At 38.8% G+C, this 12,092-nt stretch overlaps 1 protein-coding gene and 1 long non-coding RNA gene across 7 annotated transcripts in view; one reads left to right on the top strand and one right to left on the bottom strand.

The window, feature by feature from the left end:
- Positions 1–12,092, bottom strand: part of LOC109369465 — a 52,115-nt gene that overhangs the window by 21,675 nt on the left and 18,348 nt on the right. For all 4 annotated transcript variants that reach the window (XR_004160949.1, XR_004160950.1, XR_002118546.1 and 1 more), the window contains one exon: positions 4,155–4,322. This is a non-coding gene — a long non-coding RNA (uncharacterized LOC109369465). The remainder of the gene's footprint in view (positions 1–4,154; positions 4,323–12,092) is intronic.
- Positions 1,260–10,835, top strand: LOC100545895 (vesicle-associated membrane protein 2-like). Of its 3 annotated transcripts, none has more exons than XR_002118544.1 (4): positions 1,260–1,436; positions 4,828–4,986; positions 6,312–6,619; positions 6,815–6,866. XR_002118544.1 is itself a non-coding variant. In XM_019618976.2 (4 exons), exons 1-4 carry the CDS (start codon positions 1,275–1,277, stop codon positions 8,875–8,877), a joined length of 390 nt encoding a protein of 129 aa, XP_019474521.1. In that variant the 5' UTR covers positions 1,260–1,274; the 3' UTR covers positions 8,878–10,835. The 3 variants fall into 3 exon arrangements, 2 of the variants coding, with proteins under 2 accessions (XP_019474521.1, XP_019474522.1); XM_019618976.2 differs by lacking the exon at positions 6,312–6,619 and adding an exon at positions 8,861–10,835; XM_019618977.1 differs by lacking the exon at positions 6,815–6,866 and having other exon boundaries at positions 6,312–6,808.

The following is a 12,092-nucleotide window of genomic DNA, read 5'->3' as shown; positions in this document are numbered from 1 at the left end:
CAGTGTAGATTCAGAATAAATCCCGTTACAGGTGGCAGTAGCATCCGGTCTTTTATGTTTTTAATAGTGACTGTGAGATCCTCAAAGCATGAGCAATTTGTGTACAGTTCAAATTATTTTCTTTCAGGTGAAGCTTGATGATGACATTCTCACATGCAATAGGAAAAAGAAAGTGTAAAATGCAGCAGTGCTCCAGGTCTGCTGCAAACAGCAGCTTTATCACTGGGAGTCTGTGTGAGGGTCAGAATTATCTGTAGGGATCTCAGCCCAGAGGCAGTGCTGTCAAACTGAATTTTGCAGCTCAAGGTACTTTTAGAGAACTAACTTTAGGTGCCTCTAGGCACTTTGACAATGTCTTAATGGGGCCATAATTCTAGCAGCATTAATCAGACCCCAGGATGTAATAGGGAATGATTCATAGAGAAACACTGTGTTCTCTCAGTCCGTCACTGTGGGAAGACATTGATAATGCATGAGTGGGATTTGTGATATTTTTCAGTCCACATGCTTAGGGATTTCCTCTGCAGCTTCAGGAAAGGTTTTATTTCCCTGCAGGAAGCAGTGGCAGAATCCCTTGAAAGGAAAGGTGAGGTTTGACACATAGAAGTGTGGGTGTGAATAACAACTGGCTAAGGCTGACAGACCCTGCTCAGGCTGGCAGGGTGTCATGGCTGCATAAACTCACGTACGGAGACAGACCTGATCTTTTGCATTCTAAAGGACTTTTGTTCTGTCTGAAGTTGTTTTAAAGCAACCTTGGGGGAAACCAAGGTTGATACTTAAAAAAAGGGATGATGCTTATAAGATCAAGGCATTAATAGCATTGCTGCAAATATTAATCCAGTGTTCAAGGCAAGCATTCAAGCCTGGCTAGGTGTTCTGCTGGGGCATTTGGTGGCCACCAGTGTATTGGTTAAGCATTGCTATGTGCTTTAGATGACTAACACCACAGTGTGCAATTTTGACCCACTTCCTCCTCCATTTTTTTCTCCTCTCCTTTTGTTTTTCTTTACTTGGTTATCCTCCAACCTGACACTGAGGATCAAAGAAATGCATCGTTCAGTGTGCTGGGGAAGAAGATGGGGTTGTAGCCCTGGCTCCTATACCAGCTAGGGAGGCAAACAGTTTCATATGGTTGTAACAAAATATGTGTGAAAATGAATTGCAGAACATGGGAGTGGGACATCAGTGTTGTGATTCAGGAATGTAGAAGGGGTGATGTCAGACAATGGACACCTCCTTTCGACTTATCCTAAAAAAGGAGTAGTGAATAAATGAAAATAGTTTCAGACACTTTTTATGTTCTCTGGTTTCAATCTAGGTCTGCTCCAGCTCCTACCCAAGGGCCCACTGGTGCTGGGGCTGCAGGACCACCTCCTGCTACCAATGTGTCAAGTAACAAACGGCTGCAGCAGACGCAAGCCCAAGTGGATGAAGTAAGTGGCTTCACGTGATAAGTTGCTCACTCCAAGGCTGCTCATGTGATTATTTATTTTTTTTTCTTCCTTTAAGATGCTTGCCTCACTAATGATCCAGCAATTCCTTGTCTGAAGACGCTGGGTCTAGGAAATGATATTTACCAAAGAAAAGCGTTTATGAGGAGGCAGATTGTGCTCAGAACATCTCTTGTACTAACGTACCAGTAATACTTCTGCAGAATAGATATGGACATCAGTACTGTTTGAAGAATTTGTCCCAGATGGTCATGTTAGGAGGAGATGTCATAGTGAATCAGCTCTTTTAATGTATTCCTGTATTCCTAAAGTTTCAATGCTAATCTCACAGCCTGTTTCATACAAACAAACCATTGGCTTCTTGTTCATACGTGCAGGCTTTGAAAATTGTACTGGTAAGGGCTGTGTTCATTAGTCAGAACTGTAATGATTAATCATTACAATTCACACCCATAGAAGGGCACCCACACATGACATCACAACATCTTCAACAAGTCCTCACTCCTTCTGGCTGACCTTTGAGGAATATGTGCCTATTTCAGCATGGCTTCTTAAATTATTTAAAATACAGAAAGTCCCTGTCCCCTCACCTATAATGCCAGTGTCCATCTAATCGCTGTGGTAATAGGAATAAGTGAAGATACCACTGCTTGTGAGTATCGTCCCTGAGTGTACCAGCCATCCAGTGCCAGCTGTAGCATCCCTGCACACTTACTGTGCACATTTGCTGTGCTGGATATTTAGCATAGAGTTTTGCTGAACCCCTGCAGAGTCTTAAGTAACTAATTGCTTACTGCCCATGAGGAGATTACCAGGGCCTGTATGACGTCTTTTATGCCAGGTCAATAAAATACAAGCTAAAAAATGACCATTTACATGCATAAAGGCTTCTATTTTCAAAAGCTCGGGATAAACTAAAAAAGATCTCACAACTTGAACTCAAGTGCCTTTCTGAAGATGAATTAAATACACCTGTCAAGTGGAGCTTTGTCTCTGAGAAGTTTTTTTGCTGAAGGTCTGAACTGCGCTCTTTCTCTTCCCTTTTGCTGATGCTTGGAGTTGATCATAAGAACATCCTCTGTATACAGAAATGCCTAGGTTCAGTTCTCTCATTATTACCAATTTTCACTTCAGCATAACTTCATTGATGTTAATTGAGTGACTCTTGAACTAGGGAAAACAGTATTACATTTCAACATCAGTCTAAGGTCAGAATAATTGAAATAAACTTCTTGTCCTGAACATACTACGTCATGATGGTGCTGTAAATGTTTATGTGAGTGACAACCAAAGTAACTGTCCCTGGAAGATGACAAATAATTGCTAAACCCACTCTGTGTTTGAGATACTTTTCACTCCAGCCAATGCAAGTTTATCTTCTTGTGCTAACTAAAAATTTATTTTGTCAGAAACTCTTATCCAGTAGGAGAAGGGAGTGTGTAGCTCTTGAATTGGAGGATTATACAGATAATAGCAAGGGCCCGAGTTTTTTTCAACTGCAGTTGGAGAAGAAGGCAGAGATTGGTATGAGCTGGTTTTGAGTGGCTAGCATGTGGTGAGCAGATACTGTTCATCATTGAATATCAATATAGGAATAGCCAAGGGAGAAAAGCACTATTATACTTTTCTGTCCTATGAAGTCACTGGGTATTATAGCACCTACGGTTCTGATCTATGAAGCGTTGATTTGATCTTCCTTGCTAGATCTATATTGTCCATTTTCCTTTTATGTCTTGTGGGAAAGTAATCTGTAGGTGGCAGCAAACACCACGGCAGAACGCACTGGCTATTTTTCTGCTCCCAGCGCTGTTGCACACAGCACTCCAGATGCAAACCCTAAACTCAGTGGTCACAGCTTTGATTGAGAGCACATTTTTGACATTATTAAAATGACTGGCAGTCCTCTGAAATCAGCATCTCAGCTATATCCGTGCTGGGTTTTGTCCTGTAATTTCTCTAGGCATCCTAGATCTTATTTTTCAAAGCTTAGATCTTGCTTTTAGGCTAGACAAGCATTTGTTTATTTGATAAAAATACTGTCTTGGCTGGACGCTCAGGTTAAATTCAATAAATAGTTTTGGACAAAAAAAAAAAAAAAAAGTAGAGAAGAAGTAGAAATTTTAGAGTATTGTGTTTCAGCATTTCCCAGAGAGTTTAAAATTGTAACTATGAAACAGCATACCAAGACAAATTTTAATGAAACACCAGCTGATAAATTATTTTAATTTTTTATTAAGTTTGATATGGAATCAAATGTTTAGAAGGTTTTGGTTTGGAAAAACAAGTAAGAAAATTTTGTTTTACGTTTGGACAAATGAAACAAATCTCTTGAGTTTTGGAGGAGCGCTTAGACCAATGTCAATCCTTTTAAATATTCTTTCACTAGTGGTGTCTACTCAAACAGTATTTAAATCAAGTATATTTGTTGTTTGTTTTTTGTTTTTTGTTTTTTTTTTTCCAGGTAATAGTTAAATTGCATTATATACAAATAACATGGATTTCCTTATTACAGGAAGTTAGCATACCAGCAACCATTTTCACTGCTAGAATAAGTAGACACAACTTTACTGAGATATGTGTGCCATCTAACTTTTATACTAGTGATGAATTTATCCAGGATTTCTATTTAGGATTATAGGCTTTCTGGAGGGGATTTTCCTCTAACTCAAATTATAAAATGTATGCATGAATAGGCCTTACCTACTATGTACTGGCTGTGCACACTTTTTGCTGAAGATGTGCACTGAGAGCATGTGAGCTTCCTGCCAGCCTTCAGAAAGAATTTTGGCAGGTAAGGTATTTCATCCTCCTCCGCTTTCCAGCAGGACTTCAAATTTTGTCTGAGAAGGCATCTTGTCTGGGAAAAACCTGTAGAACAAACAAATTCCTTGGTCAGAAAATGCATATTTTTCTTCTTAGAATGGCTTTATCTAGTCAATTTCTCTAGTTCAAAGAAGGAAATTATATTAATTGAATTAAGTATATTAAATGTATAAGGAAAATAATAGCTTGGGTTTACTGATAACTGGATAATTGCCAACCAAACTGTAGTAGAGGTACAGATCTCTGTCAGTTTTTTTGCATCGGTAGTGAAGCACCTAGTAGGCTAAAGGGAATCAAAAGCTTTAATGAATTTAGTTATTGTACTTCATAATATCCCTTTACTTTTAAGGGCATCTGAGCCCTGTTCATCCTGTTTTCACTGTGTCTGTTTTCATAGACATGGTTTTTGAGGCTCTGTCCGAGTACTTGTCATCACATTGTAATGGTAAAAACCTGGTTTCATCACAGCATGATCTGTTGGAGTGTGAACATATGGGTTACCTTTCGCTTTACTATGTGTTGAATCTAAAGTGGAGGTATGCCTTTGCAGGTAGTAGACATCATGAGAATGAACGTGGACAAGGTGCTAGAAAGAGACCAGAAGCTGTCAGAGCTTGACAACCGGGCAGATGCATTGCAAGCAGGTGCCTCACAGTTTGAAACCAGCGCAGCCAAACTGAAGAGAAAATATTGGTGGAAGAATTGCAAGGTAAGGAGTATAAGGATCTCTTGTTAAGACATTACCTTCTCTTGCATGTATTGGGACTTTGCTTGTAAGATGGGATCTTTAAATGGTCTCTTATCAAGGGGAGAAGTGGTGCCTTGCCCTCTATGTTGCATGACCACAAACCATTGTGAGAAGTGAGGAAATGACAATGTCTTTTAAAGTGGATAAGATTAGGACAGAGTAGATCTTAAATCAACCATCCGTCTTCTCTACTGTCCTCAAAGTCTCATTCTTTCCCTTAAGCTGAGGGAACGACTCTCTCCTCTGCCTCTTCCACCAGCAGGATATGAATATTGTGGCAAAAGTTCACCTTATTTCCCATTTCTCTTCAACACTATCTTTGCTGCTGACTACTGATGGCCACTCAAATAATAAAACCTGTTCCCAAAGGAAAATCCAAAATGCATTTTTATTAATCTGTTGTTGCCTGCTTTATCTCTTCAGTCCACAGTGCTATGATGTGTAAAGCAAGGCAGAATATTCTGTTTAAACTACATACACAAGCACTCCAGAATGAAGTAGATCTAGGTTAGAAACTCAGCTAAGCAGTTTCTCTGGGCTATTTTAAATTGTTACCCAGTTGTTTTGCCCAGGTGTGCAGGAAGCAGGGCACTCTGGACCTACAGACCCAGATTTTGAGCTAGGTTCACCCACACTGAACGCAGTCACTATAGTGATCTATAGTACACTAGACCTTCAAACCAGCTCTCATTCTCCTTTCTTCATTGTCCCTTTCTCTTTATGCTGACAAACAGAATCCTTCTTTCTTTCCTATGACTTCCAGTCTCAGTTAAGTAGGGGGAGCAATAAATAGATTTCCTGCAAATCAACAGATTTTTCTGTTCTCCTAGATATGTGTTGTGAGGAATGAAGATCTTGATTCGAAATGTCCTATGCTTTTTAAAGTTATTATTCTTTCCATTCTCACTGGGCTAATGATGTGAATTGGACTGCAGCATCTCTGGTGGCCTCACTAGCATCCAGCAAATCTAACATAGGGGCCTCTAACTCAGTGCTGGTACATGTCTGTGCACAGCTGGCCCTGATGAATCCAGTGAGAAATTTCTAGGCTAATGTGCTGGAAACCATGCTGGCTGGTGTGGGCTACCTCTCAACAGCACAAGTACACAAAACCAGCAAAAATAACTGCTAGACATCAGACATCTCCAGCCACTCTTTCCTGAGTAGGGAAACATGGTGAAAAGTGGTCAAGGTACTCTGGTATAAAGTGGTACCTAGATCAGAGAATCTCCCAGGTTAGAAGGGATCCACAAGAATTACTGACTTCAACTCCTACCTCCACACAGGACCTCCCAAAATTCCAATGTGTCTGAGAGCGTTGTCCAAACACTTCTTGAACATCTTCAGCGTGGGGCTTTGACTACTGTCCTGGGAGCCTGTTCCAGTGCCCAACCATCTCCTTGGTTTCAAAGAACCTTCTCCTAACACCCAGTCTGAACCACGTGTGAATCCAGCCAGAGGGAACACATTTGCTTAAGTCATATCTGGAGCTGTATTACTTTTGAAGTCTATTTTTACTTTATTGCTGGAAATGGTTAAGTTTGGTCATTGCATCTTAGCTGATGAGCAAGAACTTGATAGCTTTGACAAGAGGGTAAGTCCATTGCTGGAGGTCAGCTCTTCCTAAAATTGATACCAAGTCTGGGTCCTTAACAAGTCTTCTACACTGAGTCTTTGCAAGAAGTAAGGACACACAGAAAGGGCTGCTAAATAAAAGCAAAAAACTCTATCACTGTATTTCATCCGAAAACCTGACTTTCTCTTTTTTCTTGTAACTTTCTTTGTATAGATGATGATCATCCTTGGTGTAGTATGCACAGCCATTCTCATTATAATTATAAGTGAGTAATTCATTTTCTCTTTCATTTATGATCTGAATAGCTCTTCACTTGTGAAGTGCTGATGTATTAGAAAACAAAACAAAGTTTTAAAGGATCTAAAATATTTAAATAGATTAATTTGTGAAATTCTCCTTCAAATGTCATGCTGTTATAGTGAGAACTACTGCAAGCTCATTAGACACATATAGGTAGAATTTGTTGATGTTTAATGTATTTTACATTAGCTTATTATGTAACTTTCCCCAGGATTAAAGGCTCACCCTTTTCATGTTTATATATCCTTTTTATGCAGTCTCAGATATCTTAATTAGAATCAGGGCTATAGACATAATTGTTCCTAGTGAGAACAGTAATTGTTGAATTAGCTCACACCTATCACTAGGACGGTGAAGGCCCACATGGCAAATGGGCATTTAATGAATTCCCTAATTCCCACCAAATTAGTTAGAATTTGAGATGTTGCTGCTTCTGAAAATCCCTTTGCATCATAAATACTTACAGATTGGTAAAAGATGGTGCAAAGACACACTGCTTTAATGTCTTCGAAGATCATCTCATTTTACACATTTATTGTAGGAAAGATAGCGTATAAATGAATAATGGCAGTCATGCTGGTTGGGAGCCAGGGATCTCGTAATGACAGGAATTAAACATTTTATTTATGTAACCTCTGGGTTAGCAACAGCCGTTACATGACATAACAGTAACATGGCATAAACTCCAAAAAGGGAGATTTCTTGAGTTAGGTGATACAGCTGATAACCCAGAAGTGATTCACCAGGAGGCTACACCGTGGATGGGAATTAATTCCCAGCTCTCAAATTACATGCCTCATCTTTGGCATGTTTCCATTTTCCCGTTACTTCTGTAAAGAAGGCTTACAGAATCACCTGTAAACATAACTAAATGGATTGAGATACACGTGGAAGTCTATTAGTCTTATGAATGCTGGCACCAGAGTGACCCAGAATGATTGTAGGGTTTCATAACTCTAATACAGCAAGAATGAGAACTGGCTAGATATTAATTAACTATATTAACCAGGTACTCGAGGTGAGTGGCTTCAAGAGAAAGACAGGCCTTTGTTCTGAAGTTTAGTGCAGCAACTGGAGAAGACAGATGTGCAGCCATTGAATTGCTTATTGTGTACATATATGTGTCACTGAGCACTCTATATCTTAACAAGAAAGTAAAAAACAGACAAGATAGCTAATAATTTCTCCTTAAAAGTTAACTCTGAAATTTTATATAAGTAATAACATTGTTTTCCTCCTGGTTTTAAATGCTGAATGCTTGCTTTGGTAAGTCTGGATACAGAAGCAGCAAGTTTGACATGCTTAGGTTGTGTTCAGTATTTAATCACAAACGTGAGTGTCACATCATCAAACTGATGTCATGACTCTGTGTACTGAACTCAAAGGTGTCTTCATTTGCAGCAGTTCTCAAGTACAGATGTAAATTCAGTTATCATCAAGTGTCCAAGTGGCTGCCATAGACAAGGCATGTAATCAATGTGAATGCGAACAAGATATCTGCAGTGCCTGGCTGGTTGTAGACACAGATAAATTGGGTAGTTCCTCACAGTAACAAAGCAACAAACTACAATTGGTAACATGATCCAAGCTGAGCTACCTTTCATCTTGGTAGTGAGGCCCTGGAAAAGTAGGCTGGCTGCCCAAGAAAGGTTTATTCCATATGGGACTGCAGGTATTGCTGGAGGTGGTTGCTCACATCAACATCAGTCCTTGTCTTTTCTATTTCTGGAGCCACAGTTTCCCTGCTTTCCACTCCAGTTCTCCCCTTAAATGCATTTTGGGATGGCAGTCACAGCTCTGTTCCAACCAGGAAGACACAATGTTAAACCCTGTGCTCTTTCAGCAAAAGATGTGCTTGTCATCCTCAGATAGAACAAGCTTCTGTGAGATAAAGCACAATGATGACTCTACTAACCGATGTTGTATGTCTTATTTTTCCCCTTCTGCTTCCTTTCTCAGTTTATTTCTCCACTTGAAAAAATGAAGAAGGAAGACTTGGCACAACTTTGTTCGTATCAACCAACAATATCAGTGTTCCTTTGTTGAACTCCGCTTTTTAATTCCTGGTGTCTTGGGATTTTTGCTTCTAATAACGTATAAGCATTCAGTGTGGTGTGTTTTGGAATTCTGTTGTTTCCACAAGAAACTGTACCAGCTAAATACTGCCAAGTAGTTCCATACACTGTCTTATTACTGTGTCTTCAGATGTGCACGCACTGACCTTCAGAAACTGTAGTATATGAAAAGCATCCTAAATATCTTAGAATTGGAGAATGCAGCTGTAGGAGAGTTCCTGCATAAAGGGACACTGTCAGGTGAACTGAAATTGAGGTTTCAGCAAACATGAGGGCCAAAATTCTTAGTCTGAATACCTAAAGTTGTGTAGCAAAATTCACTATCAGATGCAGCTTTTTGAGGTAGCAGGTGTCTGCTACACTGGAGAAGGTCCTTGCAAGTATTCACAGAATGTGTAAGACATCTCTACTTAGCCAACCAATCACATATGTTTTTGAAATTAAACGTGATATCCATCTAAAAACATTACCTGCAGGAAATAAATACGACTGCATTTTATGGATTTAAATTTTCTCTTGCAGTATGTTCTGAGCAACTAAGATAGCTTCAGTGTGAAAGGCAGAAAGAAGACTGTACGACGACAACCGAAAAATGTTAGCTAGCACAATCTTGAAAAAGCTCAGTGAAATGCAAAAATGGTAATACAAGCACCATAAATAACCAAGATGCAGATTCTTGCTAAGAACTCAAGGTAGTGTTTGTCACGATTCATAGAACTCTCTTGAATGACAGGCTCCAATACTTATAGCTCTAACTTGAGTATATGAATGACTTTGGTAATGTCTGTGGCTTCCCATCACAACTGTAAGAAGCTGCTTCTACACCATTTTGCAGAAATGGTTCCCTTTGTGAGGATCAGTTAAAGATCAGTTAAAAAGAGGAGGATGCAGTAAACAGAAAGAACTGTAGGGACAGAGGCCAGGGAATGGAAACTGGAGGGTGCCTAACAAAGCTTTCCTTGAGCAGAGAAAGGCAGAGAAACACTGTTCTAAACTAGAGGTGTTAGTAGGCTTACTTACAATTTAATTTGTGTTTGTATAGTTTATAAGCTATAACATCATCTTAATAAAGTACTCAGTTCAGATATTTTTCATACTTAAACCAACATTTGATACAATTAAAGGAAAAGTATTTATTACATTTGGGGGGAAAGTCATATGTTATTGTTGTTAGGTTACACCCAAGTGTTCAATTTCTACTTCTCTTAAAATACTTCACAGTTTGTTTTGAGAAAGATGTGGATGATATCCTGAGAGAATTATACCAATTTTAAACTTATCTATTTAAACTAGAAACAAATTTTCAGATTTTGAGCCAGGCAATCCTGACAGCGCCTTTTTAAGATGAAATCTTCAGAATTTCTAAGAATTGCTAGATATTTATTTATTTATTTATTTTAAAAAGTTGGTTTTTCGTTGTTTTTTTTTTTGCCTGCAACTCTGTTAAGGCACATAAATAGCTATATTAGCAGATATGCTCATTAAAGAGCATCTCTCTTGACATGATCTTAGACTTAAAAAAAAAAGAGAAAACCAGACAAGTTCATTGCAGTAGATCTTAAGTAGAATTTTGTGGATGGAATAAGCAATGATTAGTTGAATGGTTCCAGCTGCATTGTTTTTCTATATATTTATTACTTCATTTTCACGTGTATTGTTTCATATTGTTAACTAGCAGGTGGCCATGGTCGTAATAAAAGTAACCTTCAAACATTAGTAACTTTCAAAGTTTTTGATGTGCTACTGGTATGCCCTGTTTGCTTCAGTTCATCAGCTAAGTGCATGAACTATTCTAAAATCCTCATGGATCGGACAGAAAATTATGCTGTCATTAAAGGGCCTGACTTTGTGAAATGCTATTATTGTGTGTAATTGAAACTTTTCTGGGAAAAGAATAAGCTATCCAACTTCAGGACCCTTTTTAGACTATTAAGATATTTGGATAACAGCTAGAAAGAACTACCTTCTGATGGTGAGACCCTGCTGCCCATACTCACGTTGAGCATGACTTGATCCTCATAGGGCTTCTCTACAGGAATGCTGAAACACCTCATGAGATACAAATAGCTTTCACTGGAGATAGTACAACCAGTAAGATTATATGATACCACCATACCCATCAGTCTAAAGTGACTATTTATCTGATGTAAGCAAGAGATACACATGAAGAAGCTATGAAGATGCAAAGTTTACAAATGAAACTATAATGGATCTGTAAGGAGGAAGAGCTCAGTCCTCTGAGCTAAAACAAGTATGTCCTTCTGCACTGTATAGACCTGGAGTCTTACTGCTCCTGCAGATGGTTAATTATCTCACAGTGAGAATATGGTAATAGAGAACAGTTTAAGGTCATGGATTGTGAAACACCATCACATACACATAGAGTGATACAGAGGACAATCTATATAAACACAGTTGGAGATCTTATTTGTATTTAAGCCAGGATTGATTTGTTTTTCAATCACTGCCTTTACATTTAAAATGTCCATTCATAATTACAACTCCCTATATGTAATAGCAAATTTCCCACATAAAGGTTAACTCATTCTTCTTTAGTCAGTACTGGCTAGAATTTCAGTTACTGAGTAGAATTTAAACTATGACTCTTCATCCCTAATTACTGCCCAGGCTCATGCTGGTAAGAAGACACAAAGTGGCTCCCTTTTATCTACTTCACAGCAAACCCTCAGGAGAATGCAAGGCTGATTAACTTATGATTGCCATCCTGGGGGCCAAATTGAAGACTTCTCTGGCTGGAAGCTTTAGCTAGAGTTTTCATAGCTTTAGTTTATATTTTGGTAGCTTTAACTAGAGTTAGACTAGTTACACTGGTAACATAAGAGATTTGCATACTCAGTACTTATAAGAAGCACTTACTCTTCCCCTGATTTCTGGGCTGCAGCTGCACTGCTGGCATGATAATTCAGCATGATAATTCAGAAACATCATTGCTGAAATTGGGTGGTTAGGAGCTAGTCTGTATTTGTGTCATAGCTGCTTTTTAGCTTGACTGCATATCAATATGTTAGGTTTAAGTAGTGTTATTTGCAGCCACTCTTCACAGAGTAGTAAAGTCCTACCTGGTCATTATAGCTTCTTCCTTCTAATTTAGCTCA

This window comes from Meleagris gallopavo, chromosome 11 (assembly GCF_000146605.3).
Source record: "Meleagris gallopavo isolate NT-WF06-2002-E0010 breed Aviagen turkey brand Nicholas breeding stock chromosome 11, Turkey_5.1, whole genome shotgun sequence".
NCBI classification, from domain to species: Eukaryota; Metazoa; Chordata; class Aves; order Galliformes; family Phasianidae; genus Meleagris; species Meleagris gallopavo.
The sequence above is the reverse complement of the archived record's forward strand: the minus strand, read 5'-3'. Positions and strand labels throughout refer to the sequence as shown.

Excerpts from the sequence above, each read along its gene's own strand:
- LOC100545895 (XM_019618976.2), top strand. The coding sequence starts at position 1,275 with ATGAAAATAGTTTCAGACACTTTTTATGTTCTCTGGTTTCAATCTAGG. Across the intron at positions 1,437-4,827 it reads CGCAAGCCCAAGTGGATGAA|GTAGTAGACATCATGAGAAT; the intron begins GTAAGTGGCTTC and ends ATGCCTTTGCAG. Across the intron at positions 4,987-6,814 it reads ATTGGTGGAAGAATTGCAAG|ATGATGATCATCCTTGGTGT; the intron begins GTAAGGAGTATA and ends TTCTTTGTATAG.